Raw genomic sequence first — 23,347 nt, 5'->3', positions numbered from 1 at the left:
AGAATGGTACAATCACTATTAACGCACTTAGGCTCGTTAGAAGAGGTGGTTTTTTATTAAAATATGCAGTTAGACGATTTTTAACAAATGTTGCTGTGTGTATTTGCGTGTAACATATTCTAAAGGCTGTCGCGGACGGCTGCTAACATGGCCAAGGTATCGAGCTACGGTGGGCTTTGTGGGTCAAACCAGTAACAGCGTTAGCATTTGTTTTAATAATTACAAAGTGTACGACTAACGTCGCTAACATCCGCACCCCTTTTATATATTTATATATATATATATATAATTTTAAAAAAAGGTTAAAGATAGTGTATTGAAAATGATTTATTTGTCATTAAAAAGAACTATAAAAATAACACTTCAACATAACATTGTATGTATGTTTGCAATCAACTAAAGCATTACCATAACATGACAGTTTCCATGTGGGAGCTTTAAGCCTCATTAAAGAAGGAGAAAGTGGCTCCTAACCACCGTGTATAGTTGAAGTTTGGTGAGTCAATGCCCCCTGCAGAGACAAAAAAAACAGGATGTTGCCGTCCTGTTTTTACATCAAAGAGGAAAATCCTCGTTTTAGTTGATGATTCACTCGCAAATTATAAATAACATTCCAGATTATTCATATCAACTGTGTCTTTGATGTATTAGTGTCTAAATAAATACTGTCTAAAAAAAGTAAGAATAAGATAAGAAGCTACACTGGACTAATAGTGGCCCATTTAAAGGAGCCGTCACAGGAAACCTGAGATCTCATCGACTCGCCTGTTAGCATTCCTGCATCTGATAAATGCAAACGTCTAGACTTTGTTTACGTAGACCACAAGTGGCTTTACTCATCTCTTTCTCTTTCTTAACATTCTCAGCTATAAACAGGAATTGTTGAATAAACCTCCGTGTCTGCTTATTACTGCTATTGTAAAATGAACTTAACCATACAGACCCAATGTGACATGTCAGGATTATTCCTTTGGAATAAATCAGTAGTTGTCAAATGTGGGGGACTTAAGATGAAAATGAAATATCCATATATACAGTAAACAATAACACATATTAAACATAGATACAATATATTATTCTCATTCAGATAATCAATGGGCACTATAACTGGATAAATAAAAAATAACATTGATTAATCAAAAATTTAATGAAAATGAACTGGATAATTTTGCCGGCCTTAATAAGTTGCAAATAGTTTTCAAACTATTTTTTGTTCAGGTTTTTTTGCCTTGGTTTCAGTGCCTTGTCATATTTGTTCCATAGAACTCTTTAAAGATTAAAGATTTTCCCAGAATGCATTGCGTCTGAACAACGTGTTCGTTGGGGCGCTGCAATGATGTCAGCCTCCCTCTGAGCTCTGGTCTCATCCGGCTCCCTCTGGTGGACAGAGGCAATATTGCAGCACCATCGTTCCATTTCCCCTGCTGCTTGTCCTCCAAAGATGTGCTTTTCTTAGAAGAAACGCATCATTAAACTTTATATTTTTAGGTGTGCTTTTAGGGGTGTTAAGTTGCTCTGTGATGAGTTTAGTGTTGTTTGTAAGGGCCACGGTGATGCTCCTGGTCTAGAGTCTAACCGATTACTGGATTAATGGGAACAAGCGTCAGTTGAATCAACTAAGAAAATACTCTTTAATAATGATGCGTACGACTACTAATAAGAAAGAATATCGTGGCATAATAATGCCTTGCACGTGTTTCATGGGTATCATACGTGCAGCTAAGTTTCCTGTTGTTTTCTACTTTTAGTCAAATTGCACTGCTTGGCGTCTTGTTTACGAGATGATCCGAGGTCCCGGGGGGGAAGGGGGGGGGGGCTAATTGGAAGCAGACCTCCTCTCACTAACTTTCCTCTTCTGTATTGTTCAGCTGCCAATGACTCATCAGTCCTCTTCAGTCCAGATGAGATCAAAACAACTTTGTGTTTTACAAGTAACGGAGTCACGCAAATCCTCACAAGCTTAATTGAGGTCAAACTCTTTGTCATAAGAATACGGTATACGTTTGTGGGATAGCACATCCTGTATCTACAGTATGTATTAGACACACGCATTGGTATGTGCTTGTATATTTATGCAGGCAGACAACTCTGACCTCTCTCGCGCTTCTATCCAGACAGACATAGTCACGGGCACGTGGGAGCAGCCAGGATCATGGATTATGGATGTTGAAGCGAGGCGATGACGGAGCGAGGTACGGATAAACACACGGCTCCATCTCCACCGTTGACCCCGACACACACCATCAGTCATAGCATGATAGCATGGAATGTAGCACACACAACATCCCACAAACTCAGACACGGGAACACAAACCACAATGACTTTTTTCATAGGAACACAACCGCACAACCAAACGTTGGTTCCTGCAACAAATTCACAACCACAGTAAATGCTAAACTGCTTAGCGTTTGTGCAGTGCAGGGCTGTACAAACCTTTTCCAGCAGGGGTCACATACTGAAACATGTAAAGATGCAAGGGCCACTTTGATTTTGTAGCTTCTCGATAAGTTACAGGACATTTTTGTCAATTTTCTTTTTGTGGAATATTAACTTTATTCCTATAATAATGTGACTTTATTTAGACTCGGAATCGGCCTTTACTTCCCATCATATGAATAACCTTTTCCCCTACCATTCCATTTTCCTCCGCTTATCCGAGCCCGGGTTGCGGGGGCAACAGTCTCAGTTGGTAAGCTCAGACTTCCTGGTTCCCGGCCACCAAGGCGTTCCCAGGTCAGCTGTGAGACATAATCCCTCCAGCGTGTCCTAGGTCTGCCCCGCAGCCTTCTCCTGGTTGGGCATGCCCAGAACACCTCACCAAGGTGGAGTCGGGGAGGCATCCGGACCTGATGCCCGAGCCACCACAACTGGCTCTACTCTGAGCTCCTCACCCTTTACGGAGGAAACTCATTTCAACCTCTTGTATCCCTGATCTCGTTCTTTCGGTCACGACCCAAAGCTCATGACCATAGGTGAGGGTGGGAACATAGATCCACCAGGAAACTGAGAGCTTTGCCTTCCAGATCAGCTCTCTTTTCACCACGACAGTCCGGGACAGCGACCGCATTACTGCAGACGCTGCAACCTCACTCATGAACAAGATCCGGAGATCCTTGGACTCTTCCACCTGGGGCAGGACCTCATTCCCAACCCTGAGGCAGCACCCCACCCTTTTCCGACTGAGAACCATGTCATCTGATTTGAAGGTGCTGAGTCTCATCCCAGAAGCTTCACACTCAGATGCAAACCAACACAGTAAACATCAAAGGTCACAGCCCGAAGAGGCCAAGACTGTCCCTCAACATCCAGAGCCTTGAGGAATTCAGTGGGAAACTCATCCACCCCCTGAGCTTTGCCACGAAGGAGCATTTTGACCAGCCAGGATACTTTGTCAGCCACAGTGATGGAACTGTCCACGTATGTATCGTCTGACTCTGATTCCTCTATGGAAGGAATGTCAGTCGGACTGAGAAGAGCCTCGAAGTATTCCTTCCACCGCGCGACTACATCCTCAGTCCAGGAGTCAGCAGGCACTGCTTCCCCTTCCTGAGGCGTCAGAAGATTTGCCAGAACATCTTGCTCCATGGCCTCACCGAACTCCTCCCACACCCGAGTTTTTACCTTGACCACCACCAAAGCCGTGTGCTGCTTGGACTGACGATACCTTTTTGCTGCTTCAGGAGTTCCACAAGCCATCCACATAGGACCCCTCCTTCAGCTGGACGGCAGCCCTGACCTCTGGTGTCCACCACCGGGTTCAGCAATGGAGGCACAGAATATGGCCCATTCGGACTAAATATTCCCGTCCTCCTCTGGGATGCAGGTGAAGCTCTGCCGGAGGCAAGAGTTGAAGACTCGACAAACGGGAAACGCCAGACGTTCCCAGCACACCCTATACTTTTGGGTCTCCCAGGTCTGTCCGGAATCCTCCCCTGCCATCTAATAATAACTCATCACCAGGTGGTGGTCAGTAGACAGCTCAGCCCCTCTCTTGTCCAGAACATGCGGACGTAGGCCTGATGATACGACTACAAAGTCGATCATAGACCTGCTTGGGGTATCCTGGTGCCAAGTGCACTTATGGACATCCCTATGTTCGAGCACGGTGTTTGTTGTGGACAAACTATGGTTCAAACACAAGTCCATTAAGATCACACCGCATGGGTTCAGATCAGAGAGGCCGTTCCTCCTGGTCACACTGGCGTTGAAGTCTCCCAGTAGAACTATGGAATCACCAGATGGGGTGCTCTCCAGTACCCCTCTGATGGACTCCAAGAAGGCCAGGTACTCTGAAGTGCTGTTTAGCACATACTGTACGTACAAACGACAGTCAGGACCTGTTCCCCAACCCGAAGGCGTTGGGAAATGACCCTTCCGTTCACCGGAGATGACTCCAACCCAGAGGCACCAAGCCTTGGGGGCTATTGATAAGCCCACACCAGCTCACTGCCTTTCCCCTGTATGTATCTTCCCAGATACATCCAGTATCTACCTAGTATTTATCTACCAATCTTACCATTCCTTTATTGCAACAGCGTTTGTGGAGCTGCTGTAAAAGATGGCCAGCGAGTGTAAAAATACAAAAAAACATTGTCATTAAGATTCATTCCCTAAGGAAATGAACACCGTATGAGGAAAGGCCCGACTCACCCTGATGAAAAGGAGCCAAAAAACAGTCAAGCTAAAGGAATGCACCATGATAAATGACATAATAGTGTCCCTTATGTCCAAGTATACATCCAGCGGACACCACAACAATGCACACGTGCCAAAGCAAAGTAGCCTTTATTTGGGGGACAGTTTGCTAAAGTTTGCTAAAGCCACCAGGAAATACAGTATGCAGTATGCCAGGATGGTGCGTGCATGTGTGTGTGTGTGTGTGTGTGAGAGAGAGAGAGAGAGAGAGGGCGACAGAGAGAGAGCAGCTGGACTTTAACCTCTGTTTCATCTCTGATCCACCAGTTCCTCACTTTTTAGGACCTTTCACACCAGGACATAAAAAAAGTGAGTAGGTTACAACATTTTACATCATTATAATTTCAAACTAAAAGGAATTAAAAAAATGATAAAAGGTATACATGTTTTAGATTTTGTAAATTAATTTTACAGAATGTAAGTCATATTTAAAACGTTTTTTTTTTTAAAAGTAGTTCTCTTGGTCTTTTTTGCAAACATACAGCATTATGCAATGCAATGCAAAGAAAACCAAAGTAAGCGGTATAAATATATTATTTATATAAGTAGTCCTGACGTAGTTAATCTGAAGATTAAAAGTAATTAACTGCATATAATCAGTAACAGTTCCTGCCACAAATGTTAAGAAATCCAACCACATAGTCGTGTGTTGTAAAGGTGTCGTTGATTCAAAGCTAACAGGGGCGTGACTGAGTCAGCAGAGTCAGTGGGTATCACCCATGGAAGCAAGCCGGGTGGGTGGGGGTGCTAAGTCAGCATCATGTTAAACAGAGCCACATGTCAGAATCTTCAGGCCGGATATGGATCGCTTTCAAACATGTGGAGGATAAAAGTCAGGCGTGTGCGGCAGGAAGCCATGAAGTACCACTCGGTTCAGACGGAAAACACACTTCTTGATGGTTGGGGGGCAACATAGTCAAATACCCTCAAAGTCGTGAATGGTTGTTTGTCTATATGTGCCCTGTGATTGGCTATTTTACAGCAGTTAGCTTCTTTTTAGTCAAAACTGTCAAATATGTGTTACTTTATGCCTCACTCGTTACAAATATATATGAAAATGTGTCATTTATGGAAAAAAATCGTTATGATGAATCAAATGTTATGATGGTATTTTATTTTTGAATGAATAAAAGCTATTTTGTGTGTTTTGTGGAAAGGAAAATCATATATTGTATAATTATTTATGACATTTTTTGAATATATGAAAAAAAGTATTGTGGATAAAAAGGGAAACAATTTATTACCAAATTGTGTGTTTAAAATAATTCTAAAAATGATTCTTGATAAAAACATGTATTTCCACTTTTATCTAAAAGTACTACTAAGAAGTCATGTTGTTGGTTTCCAAATGAAAAGGCAAAATACATTTAGTATGACCAAATTTTGTGACTTGTAAACATTGTTCAGGTAAAATGAAAAAAAGAGCTCCATCTCCAGGAGCCTTTCCCTCCTGACAGTAAAAATGAAGAACATGAACGTTTTCTACTCAGGACGATTTATTCTGGAGAGTAAGCGAATTCTGTCAAGTTGTGTACTTTGAAAATGTATAAAAGGAAAGGCATAGTTCAAACACTATGCGGTATTTCTAAGATGATCTCCATGATATATCTTACAAAAAAATAATACGTACACGAAGTCCTTCTTGTGAAACATCACATCATTTAGAATGCACATTAAGATGTATGTATCTTCCGGGACTACGTTAAGCTTAATACTCCTTGTAGAAACGCAATGTCCTGCAGGGTCTACGAAAAGTTCATTCCATAGGAGAGTTACAAAGCCGCAGTGCCTTTGAAGACGTTCATCAAGTCTTTTTTTCAGGAACTGTCCACAAAAAGTGCAGTCCTCTCAAACAGGAAGTTGTCCAATGGGCACGAGGCTCCGCTTGGAGTCACTGGCTAATGCTTTGCACATCACAGAAACTGTTCAGAGTGTACGGGACTACGGCTGGTCGGGGGGGCTGGCGGAGGCCGCCTCGTCGTTGCTGCTGTCCACTTCCTGTTCCATGGGGCTGTCTTCCTCCAGCTGCTGGCTGGTGTAGTTTGTGATCTCCAGGAAGCCGCTGGGCTCCACCACCACGTTGGACTGGCTGGAGTCCGGCAGGATGGAGTACTGAGGGATCACCTGCATGCCAAGCAGTACCGCGTTAGGACACCATGTCCCAGATTGCTACATCCAAATTGTTATGCCACAACAAAATGACCAAGAGACAACATTTTGTTTCAGTTTGGTTGCAGATGACCACAATGTACCCAACACGACACATGCCTAGCCTGCACCTCCTAGTGGGGGGGTTGGCGCATTACAGTTTCATCCAACCGTTGACAACCGTGTGGATCTCCAATTTATTTCATTCATTCATTTTCTACCGCTTATCCTCACGGTCGCGGGGGTGCTGGAGCCTATCCCAGCTGTCTTCAGGTGAGAGGCGGGGTACACCCTGGACTGGTGGCCAGCCAATCACAGGGCACATATAGACAAACAACCATTCACACTCACATTTCTATTTCGTTTTTTTTTTTTAAATCCCTTTTTGCCTAAATGTACATTCTTCAAATGTAAAAGAACTAACATTTGGGGGGGGGGGCATGTACGTCTATGAAATGAAAAAAAATTGTTTCTATTTAATCAGTCAAAAGTATTTTTTCCCTGCTGTTTACTAGATACTAGAAGAAAAACATGTACAGCCATTCCTTGTTTAGAGCGGCTAATTGGTTCCAGACCCGACAGATAAATGGAATAGTTCTGGAGTTAGAGCATAGGAACCTGTTAAGACTTTCTAAATACAATTAACATCACTAGAGCCTACAGACCTTCAATAACAACTCTATAGCCGTCTGTACAGTCCTGTTTTTCATGGTTTACACCACAACTCTTATGTTGCAGGGGCACTAGCTAGCGAGCTAGCTTGCTAACCAGTTTGCCTTGAATTTATTTCGTCTTAAGAAGCCAAAAACTTAGCACTTCCTCACAGAATGGGAGAACTTTGCTTCAACCTATCATGTCGGACATGCCACGATTGACTTCATGCAGTGTTAGGGTAATGTAATGTAATGTAATGTAAGGTAATGTTTTACTGTTTTGGGTCATACTGCCGCCTAGTGACCAGAATACAACAAAACCAACCAATAACAATAGACCACTGTCTCCCATGAAACAGCGGCCATTCATTATTTCATTCATTTGTGAAATGATGTGATATCGTGAGGGAGCGCTAATCAAACTGATTATTTGTGTCTCCAAATGTGGTTTTCAAAACCAACAATTAAACTCAAATTGAAAGCCACTATTTTTTTTTTTTTTTAGGGGTGTTAGATGCTTTTACGTGGTTTTGTTTTTACATTCTTCATTTCTCAAACGAACAAGCAAAATGCTTTATGAGGTAGGTTAATGGGGAAAAGTCAAATCAATACTCTTTTTTTATTAGTTAATAAAAGCGTTAAAAAAGCTTCTAATTTGGTAAAAGTGGTACCTCAATGACTTCCATGTCGCCTTTGCCAGGCTGCACGCGGCTGAACTGCTGCGCTTTGGCGTGGGTATGATGATGTGCCGCTGCAGCCGTCGCCCCCGAACTGCTGATGAATTGACCCGCGTCCAGCGTGCCCGAGACGGCCAGGACCTCCAGCGGTTTCCCCACGGGGGCGCAGTCACTGGAGGAGTCCACCACCATGGGCTCGGTGCTGGGGTCGATCTCAGCCTCCATCATGGAGATCTTGAGGATGTCCGACACGGAGGTCTTGTCCACCGACGGCCCCGAGCTGGATTCCGGGATGAGTTTGGCGACTGCCTCGCCGCTGAAGACGGGCGATGAGTGATGAGAGCTGCCGAAAGTGATCTTGGTGACGGTGGCGCTCTGAGTGATGATTGGCTGCTGTGATGGAGGACAGTGAATTTTGACTAATGCGACAGTAGCAAAGGAATATGCGTCCCCTTAAAACGTGCACAGATGGATGAAACGGGAAGCCCATCTCACCTGGCTGGAGGCGCTCTTCTCTGCACTGACAGGGTGGTGCGCCTGCAGCGGAGGCGGGTGGGACATGGACGTGTGCAGAGGCCTGTGGTGGGACGTGGGTGCCTGCTGTAGCTTGGGAAGCTGTGGCGTCACCGGCAGCTTGACGGGTGTGCCTGGCGGCGTGACGGACCCCTGAGGTTTGGGCTGACTCTGCTCTCGGAGTTTGGGGAGTTTCTTGGTCAAGTGGGGCGCCGCGGAAAAGGCTGCAGAGGAAGGCTGGCTGATTTGAGGTTTGCTTTGCAGTTGTGGTGGCGGCGGTGGCGGCGGCTGCTCGGGGTCAGGCCTGCTCACGACTGACGGCTGAGTGGCGGTGATGGAGTGCTTGGTGCAGTCTGTTGGCTGGCTGGTGGAGCGGTAAAACAAACCGGTCTGGGGGTCCAAAGTGTCGCCTTCCAGCTCACTGACCTCCAACACCGAGTCTGTTTTACCATCAGAGGGCTACGGAAAAGACAACCCCACTAAGTGAACACACCAACACGTACTTGAGGTGAAAGCCGTGCTTCTCCTCACCCTGAGGCTGATGTGCGTCACTGCGGCTGCAGGCGGGGCGGCAGCTGTTTTGGTTACCGTGGTGATCTGGCTCTTGTAAGACTTCCCCTGCTGCGGCTGCGGAGTGGAGGCCATGACCACGTTGTCTCCCGAGGACACGCCCACCTGGCTGACTTTACCTGGTGTAGCAATCAATCATGACGCAGGCGTCCAATCTTTCTATTTATGCTAGAAGGATGTCGGGATGCGAGGTGCACACCTGCTGTGATGGCGTCAGAGCCGGCTTCGGCTTCGGAGCTGGTCGGCCTGGAGGATTCCGGGTTGGTTTTCTTCTCCTGGGCCAGCTGAATGGGTACGGCCATCTGGCTCAGGTCGATGGTATGCTGCCTGGGTTTGGACTCTTGGCCCTTTTCCTTCACTGTGGATACGTCAGCAACAATGTTCCATTAAAAAACGTATTGGCTGGAGATGTCCACCATGCACCCCGCAGGACAACTTAGAGTGGTTGCTCAATGTGTCCAACGGTCATTGAAGTAAATTGTTGTGGGTCCTGGTCCTACCTGAGGTCTGCTGCAGCTCCAGTAGAGCTTTAATGGTGGATGTGGCAGACTGGGATTCTCCGGTTGACACCTCCTGGTAGATGATAGTAGGGGTGGCCTCCACCGCCACTTCCTGCTCGGTCCAATCGTGCTCTTTGGCGGACACCACGTGGAGCACAGGCTGGGAATCTTGGGGAAGGATGAAAAGGAGGAGACGGAATGAATGGTAAGTTTCTCTCCCAGCACGTAAGTCCAACAACATCTTCCTACCACTGCTGTGGGACGTCTCGCCGACCGAGCTGCCGCTGCTGCTCTCTGTGAAGCCGCCGCTGTCGTCCTTGGCAGAAACATCCTGACCCAAAACCTGGCCCACGTCACCCGAGCGCGTCACTTGTTGAAGTGTCTCGGTGACCAGCTGCCGGGTCTGTTCGCTCACCACGGCGGCCTGGAAGACTGGCTTGGGCTTGATGAGCACCTGGAAGCCAAGCAAGCCACTCAATATAACATTTACCTGATTATAACTCATTTACTGTGACATTCAAACCATAGCGTCTCACCTGGGTCTTGCCTTGCTGGCCGTAGACGATCTTGGTCGGGATGATCTTGGTGGCAGTGGACTGCGAGCCAGAGCTCATGCCTTTGGGCTGGGTGACGATCATCTTGGTGATGGGCCTGGAGGTGGTGATGATGGCTGGTTTGGTACCCTGAACAGTCTGTAGGCTCTTCTCGCCCTGCCGACACACTCGGTGAGATACTCCAACATTGAGTAATAAATAATATCATCGGCGTTCCACTAACCCCAGCGTTCAACAGCGTGGTGACCACGTTCTTGCCGGGCAGCCCCTGGATGGTTGCTCCTTTGCCTGTGGTTTTCTGAACCACAATGACGTTGGGTTTGGACGTCATGGGGATGGTGGTGATCTTTGTTGTGGTGCCTGTTTGGAGGAGAACATCATTAGACCTCTGAATAAATACAGGAAGTACTCTCGTGGCTGTGGTGCAGCAGTCCTGCGGGATGTCATTCGGTGATGCTGCTGCTTCATGTTGAAACAATGGAGGCGCTCTTGGCATGCACGTGTCCACGCCCGACTACAGTGGAGCCTCGGTCGGGAGGTTTTCTGGTTAACGTCAACATTTCCCAGATAACGCACAATATGGTGCGTGTCTTGTCGAGCCCAAAGGTATTCTTAAATGTATTTTACATGGAAAGTGGAAGTCAGCTCTGTCGCCCGTCTATGATGTCATCAGCAGTTGACTCTGTAGTTCTTTGCTAACCAACACAGTGACACCACAAGTCTCAAATATATTAACACACATTTGTATACTTTTACATTCTAAATCCATATAAATGTATATAGTTGATGAATGAAAGGGATAAATAAACATTTAAGGTTACTTTTACTTTCACTGAAGACACTTTTCCGCTGTTTAGATCAAGACGGACACCACCATGGTGATTTGTTGTGAGTCTCACTGATGCGACGTTACCCTAACTTACAATATGAACTCAGTCATGGATGCAGTCCAACATGACAAAGTTCTCCTCTCATTCGGTGTTGAAGAGGTACGGTTTTGGCTTCTTATTTTGTCCTTCTCCCCCACTCAGTTTCAAACTCTTTCAAGTTTAGAATAAAGTGGAGGCTAACTCGTTAGGTTGGTAGCTAGTGGCGGCTGTCTCCTGTCACTTCAGATATCCCGTAGCCTACGTGTAAGAGTTGTGCAATGTGGTGTAAACAAGAATAATAATGTCATGATAGTGTAAAGTTAAGTATAGGGGTGTTATTTCATGTCTACAGGGCCCTAGTAATGTTAAAGACCTGTTTATGCTCTAACTATAAAAATGTTCCATTTATTAATACCGAATCCTTTGCGGAAATTCACTTATTGCTGTCGGGTCCGGAACAAATTAAGCGTGATAAACGAGGGATGACTGCTATTAGACTTACACGATTTCCTACGGGAAAATGTATTTGTTAGAGGAGGTTTTGTTCATATTCCTCTATAGTTTACTGCTGTATGTAAATGCAAAGAGATGAACGCTGCAGGAGTTGGTGCCAATATTGCAATATGTCGACTTAGTGTATCCACATCCGACTGATGAACAGCGAATGCAATGAGAGGACTGAACTGTTACTAGTCTGCTTCCACATGCTGATTATACGTATAGTATAAGTATACATATGTATGTGTATAAGAAGGATCACAGGAAAGAAGCTACTTTGTTTTGATGTGAAGATTTTAGCTCATCGGCTCGGATTCTCTGCTGTTCTCAAGTGCCCGGCCTACCCGACACGATGTTGCTGCTGATGATCTTCCCGCCCAGTGTGGCCAAGGACTTGGGTACCACCGTGATGATGCTCCCGCTTGTGGTCTTGACATAGGTGGCTCCGCCGGCCGAGGTTGAGATTCTGGCACCGATGTTGGGGGTCATGGTGGGTCTTGTGTAGGTGGCCTGCGTAGCTGGCAATGAAACACAGCGCAGTGGTGTGCGGGTGTACCTCACATTGCAGCCAATGCTCAGTTGTGGGGTTTAGGTTATACTAGTGTATACCAACCTGTGGGCTGAGTGACCAGTTTGGTGGTCATAATGGCGCCGTTGCTACTGACGACCATGATGGGGGAGGAGCTGCTGCTGGACAGAGCCACTGACGAAGGCTTGGGCAGGATTTTGCTAGGCTGAACCTGTTGAGTAATGATCTTCACTCCTGTACATGGTACATGCAAAATGCATTGTCAGTATTGTAAGGACCAATTAAAACGACAGCTTTTAGTTGGACCGACCAGACTCTTGCTTGATCTGAATGGTAGGCTTTGCACCTGGCGAGGTAGTGGCGCTGCTCTGGGCCTGGCTCGCGCCAGCAGTGCCAATGGGCGAGGTTTGCAGCTGTTTGGGTGACTGCTGCTTAGGGAACTGGGTCAGGATCTGAGTCGAAGAGCCCACCACGGTTTTCGGGGAGGGTAGCCTAGCTGAGGCCACCTTCACTCCTGCCGAGGCAGCACCTTGGGTAGGAAACAGTGGCAATACGCAAGGAATTACAGGCTCTGCTGCCCCCAAGTGGTACCACACATTACAAACGCTTCTCTGAGAGGGGGTAATTGCTAATAAAATTACATGAGGAGACAGTGGACATGACCACCGATGGCGTGGAGGAGACCACCGTAGTGACGGCGACAGTGGTGGAGCTCGCTGGGAAGACCACCGTCTGTTTCTGGGTGGGTGTGGTCAGAATGGCGGTAGAGCCCAACTTGGACACGGTGGCGTTGTTGTGTGACTTGGACAGAATGTTGGGCACAAAGTTGGAGCTGGGGGACGTCGTCACAATGATCACCTGCTCAAAGGCAGAAAAAGTTTGATAGTCAACAAATATGGCTTGAAGTAAATGAGAAAGCACCCGACAGTACCTTCTGTGTGGTAGCACTGGTGGTCTGGATGGTGGGCTTGGTGAAGGTAATCTTGACGGGTGACAAGTGGGGCGGCAGCGAGTTGGCAATGCTCTGCATGATGTTGCTCATCTTGGGAGAGCCGCTCACTGGCGCCACCATGTTCTTGGCAACGGGCGGCGACACCTTGGAGACCTCCTTCAGCATCACAGGGGATGAACTTGATGAGTTGGTGCGCCTTCGCTTGCGTGGCTTCTCGTCTTCGTCGGAGCAGCTCACGCCTGGAAGATGAGAGAATGTTATGCACACCAAACAACTATGAATGCATGGAGGACGTCCTGGCTAAATGTCATTCTGCTCACTTTTCACGTAGACGGTGCTTCCGCTGGGCAGCACAACCACACTGGAGGAGGGGCTTGGCGGCCGCGGGGATTTGGACACTCCGCCCATGGCGCCGCTGGTCGCTGTGGAGCTGGTGGAGGTGCATGTTGTGCTCGTGTAAGAGTAACACACAACCACTGAGAGGAAGAAGAGGAGGAAAGACATGTCATTGATATTTCGGCTGGAAAATGACCTGACTTTTCTTTTCTAAAATTCTGCTGGGAAATTCAAGTTAGAAAAACATACAACAAAATATTACTAAACATTTTTTAGAAATATATATATATATGTATATATATATGTATAACATACAAACATGTTTTATTTGTGAATGGTACAATCATACATGGGGGGGCACGGCTCTGGTCATTTCCCAGGGTTTGATCCTCTGTCCTCCCATGATCCTGATCATATCCAAGTATCCTTGGGCAAGATGCTGCATCATCAGTAGGAAAATATGCTAACGGTGTCAAAGCACTTTGAGTGCCTTGGGGGTGGAAAAGCGTTACCAGTGGTGGGGCAAGGGTCCTCAAAGCAAGAAATAACTGTCTGCACACCGAAAACATTTTTGGTTTTTTTGTACACAATTACTGGGATAACTCCTGTTCATCGTGTCTCAAGTGAAACAAACCTTGCAGCTCGCCCTGATTGACGCAGACAGCGCTGAAGGTAGATAAGGCCGTGCGGGGACCCTCAAGGGTTGACAATACAATGTTTTTGTTTTTTAAAACGGTCAAAGACTTCTAAGACCGTGATGTCACATAGACTAGAGCCTGGAGCCCTCTAGTGCTAGTCTTTTATTATTATTATTTAGCATTGCCATACAAAGCATAAAAGCACAGCAAGGAAGAGCAGAGTGGAACTCGAGGGCTGGAAAAGGTAGGAAGATCACACCCTAACCCAATATTTGTAGTTTTTAGTCTTATCATATATGCGAGGTGAATGAGGTTTGCATGCCAATATTAAGTCTATATCCAGTAGTCTGCTTTGACATTTGAACATGTTCATATTTGTAAAAGACAAATATACTTACTTAACCTTGTTACATTTAGCTTGTGCATAATTTAGGTCCGAACAGCAGTTGTGATTTTTCTTGTTAGAAACATAAAAAATACGTACACAAATTACGGGCTCATTAATTATATATATATATATATATATATATATATATATATATATTTGTTTTCTTTAAAATTGCTACTATTTTGTAGACTTGTATTCTCGATGAGCACATAGGGTGCTGACCCACCTTCTTTGTTCCCTGTTTCAGCCGGCAACAGAAGGGAGGCGTTCTGACTGGCTGTGGCACTGGCGACTGCATTAGCGGTCACCGTGAAAGCCGTCTGAGGGACCAGCCTCGGCATCAGCGGAACGAGCCGGCGTCCCTCGATGGCCCACTCAGACGAGCTGTTTGGACCGGCCATGCTGAAACACAATGTGAGTGGCAATTTTTAAGGTTTCAGTCAATGGCTTGCCACTCTGGATGGCGCTCTAACACTCACTGGTACGCAATGGTGCAGAGGCGCTCATCATTGACGGCCCTGCGAACCTCTGCACGGTGCCGCTCTGTCGAGATGCTATGAAGAAGATAAAGCCCAGTTTGAGCTTGAAAGCGTTTCTCTCCATCACATGGACATGCTAGAAATAATTACCCGAGGATCTTTGTCAGTTCTCCCAGCAGATCCTTCTTGTCTTTTGTCAGGTCACCTTGCGCTCGCAGGGCGCTGATGACGCCGGCGTAAGCTTCCAACTCTGGAAAGTGCAGAAATACACCATCATAAAAAATCATCAGTGCAGCTTACATGTAACATGATTAAAATTATTCCAAATCTATTGCCATGATGCACATAGAAGACAGAAATAATTAGGTTTGGGGATTTGGGAAATGATGCTATCTAAACCTTACCCAGTTTCCGGAGTATCCTTTTGCACTCATCCCTGCCAAGGTCGAGGATAGTGGGCCATACCACAGGCATGGTACCAGTCAGCACCGGTTTCTCCAGCTGAATCATGAGCTGTGACAACAATAAAATGTAGCATACATTTTGCAGTTGTTATGCTATTATTATTTCTAGTTAAACACTGACAGTGATTGTTTGTGTCATATTGTAGTAATTGCATGCATGACTGCAAACTGTGGTGCCGAAGATAAATCTCTATGCAAATCTCTCGTATGCAATTATGCGAAAAGTAACCCAAAATACTCGATCATCAGCTCGTTTAAATTCAGACAATGCAGCGGCAAACAGATCTCGGCGATGGGTATGTAGGATTCTATTACTATCTAGCCATTTGTAACACAAACGGGAACGGGAACGTTTGGCTTTGCATGCACAGACGATGACATCCCTTTAGGAAAACGCTTAATCAGTGAAACTTGGAATGCGCAAACTCTTTTGGAACGTAAGCATTTTGGAAGAAAAATACTCTGTCGAGAACGACGTTATCTTAGCCCGTTAGCCTGTCAATGGCTTACCTTCCGTTAGCGAGGTAAACTCAGGGCCTCGGGAACGTTAAAAAGTCACAGGTACAAACGCCCATAGCTGAATATTACATTTTATCTACGCTACCACATAATATTGTAAACAGATGAAGAAAAAAATGTGACAAAAAGAGTTTAAAGGTCCCAATCTTGCTAATGCTGTGCCAATGTTTACGTTGTCTGCTAGCTGAGTTTAGCTTGGATGGATGGGCGGCTTCTTCGTGGGAAATGTTGGTCCGTGGTGCATATTCGGACCGGTTGGTTAATGCTGCCATCTGTAGGCGATGAATAATAACGCAAATCAGTACAGGAAAAAGGGCAAATCACGACCCATTCAAGCACAAGCGTGAGATGGAACGTCTTTTAATTAACATACATATTTGTTAGTCGCAGTCATCGTTGTGTTTATTTTTGCTGTTACCAATATTCCGAGGTTGAAACAAAACATTTCCTTGTGTACGTTGTATTCTATGGTATACAGGATTACGAGGGTATTTGAACGCAACTACCCAGTAATGTCGGACAATACTGCTGTTGGTATCGAGCCGATGCCAACTAAATACCGATACTTTTTTTTACTTGTCATTGAATGATTTTGTGATTTTGTCTTTAGTTTGTTGTTCATGATTATAATCAGAGTAAAATACTGTACAAAAAGTTTTATGAAAAATTTTACTAACACGCGTATGTGTTTTGGTTCTCTGTTAACAATATATAAATATATATATAATATATTTGTTAACAACACAACAATAAATCAGATGTTAAAAGAGACGAAGAGAGGTGAAATATATCGATGTCATCAATCTACTGTCTATTGGATACTGGCACGACCTTAATATCGGTATTATCGATATTCGTATCGATTCGCCCACCCTATCTGTGGCGAGGGGAAGAGGACAGAAGAGGCAAAGTATTTCCTTTTTCTATTTGCAGGAATGTTTGGTTGAAAACAAATGGATGACAAAGCAAAAGCAATCACACCGAGGTGATGCCGATGACAAAGGACGACATAGGCGTCCGAGGATAACTTTGGATTTGGGACTGTTTGTGATAACACGGTGTCATGACGGAACACTTTCCCACGGAAAAGCAAGATACACCCGTCTCGGGGTTGTAAGGAAAGTACAATTCCGGAGTTTTTCCCTTTTTGGGTGCAGCCAAAGACTGCTAGAATGGAGTAAGATCCAAAGGGGAAAACTGCAATTCCACATAGGAGCGGCATTTTTTATTTTAAACAGGAAACACTCCCAGAAAAGTATAACGGACTAAAAGTTTTTGGGTGGACGCACCTACCCACAGGACTCTAGTAGCTGGAATAACACTCAATAAAAGAGTAAAACGGCTCAATAAAAATGTACTTCGGGTGAAGAGGTTGGTGAAATCGCCAGGGAAGCCCAATGAGTGGGACGCAGTCAACACTCACTGATAGGTAGGTCCCTATTTAGCATTATTGCATAATGACGATTGTGGATGGGAACGGTGTGAAAGTTAATTTACTGGCAAATGTGTGTGTACTGGCCTCATGCTGTGTACACGGAATAAACACGAGTGCTGTTATTGACTGTAGGAAGTATCTAAACACTTTCAAGTATTTAGATACTTTTGCTCAACTTGGTAGGAAGCTTTAAAGTTGCATTTTTGTGAACCGAGTCTGTAACATGTTCCTCTGTGTGTCATTTCCCCGCTTTAGTTTTACCCCAAGCCTCCCAAACAGGGATGTCCAAATATTTAGTCCTTGGTATCAGCATTACTTTTAGCTGTATTTTCTGAATTTTGCTATTTTCTTTTGGTTTAATATCCTTTCTATAATTTGCCTCTGACTTATAGAAATAGCCATGGGCTGCAAAATGGTGTTATGCCACACTTTGGACACCCCTGCCAATACACAGCATACCACACACAACACACACACTATACACATCTCAACTTAGAGATAAAACTCTAACAGAGTGGAGCTGTTTTAATCAAATATTACCATTTCTGATGCAGATTTTGCATTGCATCTGCCTAGTTTAAAGTTAGACTGTAAGAAATGTGACCATTTGCTATAAATAATGACAAATGCTAAATATAACAATAAACAACAAATCATGGTATGGGCTAATGGTCCTCTGAGTACTACAATTTGTTGGCACACACAGGAAACAACTCTGGCAAAACCCAAATGAGTCCCATTTAAGGCTTAATTGTGTGGCTTCCACTCCCACGTAAAGCACTGGAGTGTTGCACACAGGATTTTCCCCCTGTGGAGAAAACTGAAAGTCACGCATGGCTGCCGTGTAGCATCAAGAGTCATTTGATTTCCTGACCTTGTGCAGCAGTGGGGATTTCTAAACACGCTTCATGATGCCAAAAAAGCAAAGATTGTGGAAATAGAACCGAATGTTGGCACTGGGCTTCAAGAGACATGGGGCAAATATGACTCATTCTATCAAGTGGCGTAACGGTACTGATATGGCTGAAATTACCCACTGATCCTCATCTCTGGGAGTGCTTGGATGGTTGGATGCATCGTGGAGTTTTTCATCTGAATCCCGATTCAGTTCTCCCCATAGGAACTCAAGAACATTTAACTTTTGTTCCTCAAAACATCTTTATCATCTACTGTCAACATTTTCATTCCTTTTCTACAGCTGGCCCCATGCAGGGGTAGGTTGGAGTCTACCCCAGTAGGGGCAACCCTCGCATTTCTGCAAATATTTTATCATATGGTTTCATGGGACAACACTAAAGACATGGTGGACACCTGTTTGAGGACGCTCCACAGACGCTCAGTAGAGTGTAACATCAAACTGTTACAGTATGTTGGCATTTATGTTTAACCTCAATGAACTGCACTCCCCAGTGCCGGCAGCACTCATACAGCCTCATACCATGACACTCCCACCACCATGCTTGACTGTAGACAAGCCACTTGTTTTTGAACTCCTCATCTGGTTGCTACCATACGTGTTTGACTCCATCTGAAGCAAATAAGGTTATATTGATCTCATCAGAGCACAGAACATGCTTCCACTAATCCATGTGCTTGGAGGGAACTGGACTCAGGCTTTCTTGTGCATCATCTTCAGAGGAGGCTTCCCTCTGAGATGATCAATGTGACCCATTTGCAGCAATGCTGGCAGCACACATCTATTTTACAAACACAACCACATGCACTCAACGTCTTTGGTGGAGCATGGTGAGGCCTATTCTGAGTGGAAGCTGTCCTGTTAAAGCGCCGTATGGTCTTGGACACCATGAACCCGCGCACTTTCAGGGTGTTGGCAATCTTTGGATAACCTACAACATTTGTTTTGCCATGAAGTGCCATGTTGAACTTCCAACGGCCGACATTTGAGAGTGACAGCGATAACACAAAATTGAACACACCCGCTCCCCATTTGAATACTAATAAGTCACATGACCCTGGGAAGAAAAAACAGCAAATTGGGCACAATTGATACAGCTTTGACATTAATGGTTGTGTTTTGACTCATTTTGGGGGGGGCGGGAAAGCTACTTTACATCATATTAAGTGTCTTTTCTTAAGTGTTGTCACATGAAAATATTTCATAAATATGAAATGGGAGTGATGTACTAACCTACTGTATGTACAACATACATGAGAACATATTTTACACATTAACGTCATACATGACCTAGATAATGGGATAGCTCACTCAAAATATTTTGTCTCCCTCCCACTTCTTCTTTTTTGCATTTTGAAGCTCTACTTAAAATCTTCTTGACGATCCATCAGTGCAAAAATGTCAATTTCTGCAATTTTTCAACTGGTTTTAAAATGTAATGAGTAGTGTACATATTAACATAATACATTTTGGCTTTTAGAATATGCCAGTTAAAAAGTAAATGAGCTCTGTCAGCTCAGTCTTGAGTGCCGTCATGCATGGCGGCATTTTGCTGTATTAGCGTATTTGTCCTGACAAATCAAATTCCAAATTGTCCCAAAAATGGTGAAATTAGCCTTCTGTGCTTTCTGCCTGTGTCTTCAATGACAGCATTTTTTCCACGTCTTCCAGAACTTTTCCTTCATTGTCTTCCATTTTGCTCCAGCAGGAAGAGCAGGAAAGGTTGTGTTGCCTAGCAACAGCGGTGCCAACTTGGACCTTTTTCAAGGCTTTTCTCCGAGGAAAGAATCCTCTCTCTTTAAACATCTGTGATATTTTACTGTCTGGTGTGAGAACCTCCCAGCATGTTCTTCTTCTGTCTTTTAAAAGTACAAACTTTTGCACAAAGACTAATCTCCTTTAGCGTAGGAGTCAACCCTGCCTGTTATCATTACAATAACATTGCACTCCTCAAAGTTAATTGATGAGATGTGGAAACATGGCAGGCGTTCTTAAAATAGAATGCTGAAAAAAAGAAAAGTTTGCCACTGTTGTTTTCATTTGCAGGGATAGCTGCATGAGTCTTGGACGGGAAGACGGGATATGATTGACAAGAAATGATTAGACCAGCCTTGTTTCTTCACTTTCTTGTTGATTTTCATGCTTGGTACACCTACAGGTACCTTTTTTATTTGGACAAATGCAGGGTCAGGCAAAATGATCTTACACATTTGTAGGTTAAATAAAAGGCAAATAAAGTAAAGTACATATAATGCCATTCTGTTTCATTATGTATTAAAAATGAAATCAGTTCTGGCGGTGCGAGGTCGGCCGGTTGGTTTTGGTTTCAATGCAGATCCAGTAGCTCAGAAGTTGGTAACCCACAACAAGATGGTGTTTGGAGCTGCTGCGGGATCATGGCTACCAAGATTGAAGTGCCAACGGAACGCTCGTTGTGTTGCAGTTACAGATTGGTTTGTTTTGATAAACGTTTCCACAATGAAAGCGCGATGCTCACCAGTCCAATTCATGGCAGCAACTGAAAAAGAAACCAAAAACAAAAAAGAAACAAAGCAAAATGGCATTACATGGAAAAAATGGCATTGTATGTACTTTTCCAAAATAAAAACACTTTTTGTTTCTTTACTTTATTTGCCTTTTATTTAAGCTACAAATGTGTCAGATCATTTTGCCCGACCTGTATCATGGTCTTCTTCTAAATTCAATTTTTAACATTATTAGAGCCCTCTCTACACATAAAATAACAGCCATTTGTTTTACCCAATATAGTAGATATAAGAGAAAAGAAGACCTATTAGACATAAATAAGATACGACTCACATGTTAGCAGTAGGGATGCTCTGATTTCGACCATCCATGAGTGAGATCAGCTGATACTGATCACACTGATTAACTGTACAGAGTCAAGAGCGATTGGCTGGCGACGGAATCCAGGGTGTACCCCATCTCTCGCCCAAAGTCAGCTGGGATAGGCTCCAGCATACCTGTGACCCTAATGACGCTAAGCGGTATAGAAAATGGATGGATGGATGGATGGGGGGTTATTGGCCAGGCCACCATTAGACAATTTCAACAACCCCTGGCAAATCTGTAATTATTAAAGAGGACCTATTGTGCTCATTTTTCGGCTCTTTGTATTGAGTTGTGGACTCCTATAGAGCAGCTACACACGATAACCGGCACACAAAGCGCTCTAGTTCTTCCGACTGATCGCCTCCAGGCACACCCACTCGGCTGTGGTTGGTCACGCTGCCGAGTGTATAGAAACACTTCTCTCTCAATGGTAAGTAGCTTTAGCATTTTGCCATTTTCTACAGCATCGGTAACGTCTAAAGTGGCCACTAATTGTGCTGGGAAACGGCTATTAGCAACCCTGCTTCCCTGTATGCAAGCACTTTTGCTCCATAATAAACAGGACACCGATACACCGTTACTGCTTGCTCAGTCCACACAACCAAGTAACGTTGGGAAGTTTGTCAGTCCGGCTGCATACTGACCCATTTTCACAAAACAAAAACAGCCCAGTCAGATTCTTTTGCTGGTAGGCAATCAGGAACTCCAACCACTGGTGCAACAAATGTGGCTTTTCCGTATGAGCCATTGCTAGCAAGCAGAGCTTGGGGGAGGGCAGAGAGCTTATCGGGCTTACAGCCACGCCCATATAAGGAAGTCCACCCCTCTGTGACATCACAAAGGGGCAGTTTTACCACGCCTTTTGAAACCAAGCGTTTTGAGCCACCCCAAACCTCTTTCAGCGCTCACTTCCAAATGCACAAACCTCATTATCTAACTACATTTATAGGGCAGAAGAGTGGAAAAAGTACAATAGGTCCCCTTTAAAAGATAAACTTTGGGTTTTTTTGTGAAACTATTTTTTATTTGACACAAACCTGAATTTAATTTGATGCATGTTTTGAATGTTGTGGAAATACATTGTTGGATCATTCTGTTTTTACCTCAAGATAACAAAATTAACAGGATAAAATAATGCAAAGAAATGTATTTTATTAAATAGAAATGTGTTCCCCGTAACTTAAAAGAGAATAATAGTGTCCAAGGATGCAGGGGTGTCCTTTCATCACTATTAGGGCTGTCAAGTATTTGTTTTATTTTTGACTAGCAACATTTCAGTTGTACACTACTTTATTCACCTAGCACATCTGCACTCAATCAGTGTAGCCATCGTCTTTGTTATTTTGTGCTCATTTGTCATTATATGACGATATATTCTGAATTCAACAGTTCAACATATTCAACATAATAAAAAAAACTTAAGCGTTGAAGCAAATATTCCTTGCCCCTTTATGAGCTGAAATGAGGAGACCCCTGTTATTGTATCGCCATCATAAGGCTGGACACACAATATTTATGTTCATTAAGCGACCACACACAAATATTGCTTTGAAGACAGGACATAATTAGTATAATGACAGCAAGATAGTAACGTTGTGTTCAGTGACACTTGAAAAAGTTAGTACGTACCACAAAAATGAGCTCCAAACTAACCACATTGCTTTGTTTGTTTTAAAAACAAATAGTCACATTTAGATGTGACAAAGATGATAAGTTAGGCGGATACACTGTTGCCAACTTTTCAGTAAGTGAATAAAAATGAAAAACATGTCAAATGTCTGACGGGGTACGCGACTGTAAAAGGTTTGGGAACCACTGCGCCAGACGACGTCATTGTCTAATTTGCATACACAAAATGTGCTTTCTAATAGGTGCTTTCACTCAAAAACTCCCCAACGACACTAGTCGATTTTGAGAAAATACGACGTGGATAATTTCAGTTGGTAGCTAGCAGGCTGCTGCCAGTGAGTAAAGAAATAGACAAGAAAGTCAACAGCAATAGGCGTAATCAAACACGCTGGCATGGATTGGTGTAGCCTGTGTCAAGCTGGCAGACTGAAACCTTTGAGGTTCTACAGACGAGTGTTGATTCTCACGGCAATATGGGACCCGTGTTGGCAACCCGACTTGTCATGAATTGGCGGTTGGTTTCTGTCAACT

At 44.3% G+C, this 23,347-nt stretch overlaps 2 protein-coding genes across 6 annotated transcripts in view; one reads left to right on the top strand and one right to left on the bottom strand.

Annotated features, from left to right (window-relative positions):
- Positions 1-5,943: 5,943 nt before the first annotated feature.
- On the bottom strand, positions 5,944-16,229 carry emsy (EMSY transcriptional repressor, BRCA2 interacting). Of its 3 annotated transcripts, none has more exons than XM_058086413.1 (20): positions 15,975-16,229; positions 15,405-15,513; positions 15,151-15,250; positions 15,001-15,075; positions 14,748-14,923; positions 13,480-13,635; positions 13,139-13,398; positions 12,849-13,065; positions 12,518-12,736; positions 12,292-12,441; positions 12,023-12,196; positions 10,535-10,671; positions 10,294-10,467; positions 10,007-10,211; positions 9,758-9,925; positions 9,457-9,615; positions 9,219-9,376; positions 8,670-9,146; positions 8,169-8,564; positions 5,944-6,820 (listed from the first exon to the last, which is right to left on the bottom strand). In XM_058086413.1, the coding sequence occupies exons 2-20, from the start codon at positions 15,508-15,510 to the stop codon at positions 6,638-6,640; spliced, it is 3,690 nt and encodes a 1,229-aa protein (XP_057942396.1). In that variant the 5' UTR covers positions 15,511-15,513; positions 15,975-16,229; the 3' UTR covers positions 5,944-6,637. The 3 variants fall into 3 exon arrangements, with proteins under 3 accessions (XP_057942396.1, XP_057942397.1, XP_057942395.1); XM_058086414.1 differs by having other exon boundaries at positions 5,946-6,820; positions 8,169-8,567; positions 12,554-12,736; XM_058086412.1 differs by having other exon boundaries at positions 5,947-6,820; positions 8,169-8,567.
- Positions 14,114-23,347, top strand: part of arhgef12b (Rho guanine nucleotide exchange factor (GEF) 12b) — a 37,788-nt gene continuing 28,554 nt past the window's right edge. Inside the window, exons 1-2 of one of the 3 annotated variants that reach the window (XM_058086410.1) lie at positions 14,114-14,377; positions 14,769-14,935. In XM_058086410.1, coding sequence (XP_057942393.1) covers positions 14,934-14,935 — 2 coding nt within the window. In that variant the 5' untranslated portion in view covers positions 14,114-14,377; positions 14,769-14,933. Of the gene's footprint in view, positions 14,378-14,768; positions 14,936-16,836; positions 17,413-23,347 lie in introns of those variants that run through there. The other 2 variants (XM_058086411.1, XM_058086409.1) reach the window with 2 other exon arrangements.

Source organism: Doryrhamphus excisus, chromosome 11 (assembly GCF_030265055.1).
Source record: "Doryrhamphus excisus isolate RoL2022-K1 chromosome 11, RoL_Dexc_1.0, whole genome shotgun sequence".
NCBI lineage: Eukaryota > Metazoa > Chordata > Actinopteri > Syngnathiformes > Syngnathidae > Doryrhamphus > Doryrhamphus excisus.
Note: the sequence above shows the minus strand (reverse complement) of the source record. Positions and strands in the feature narration are given on the sequence as shown.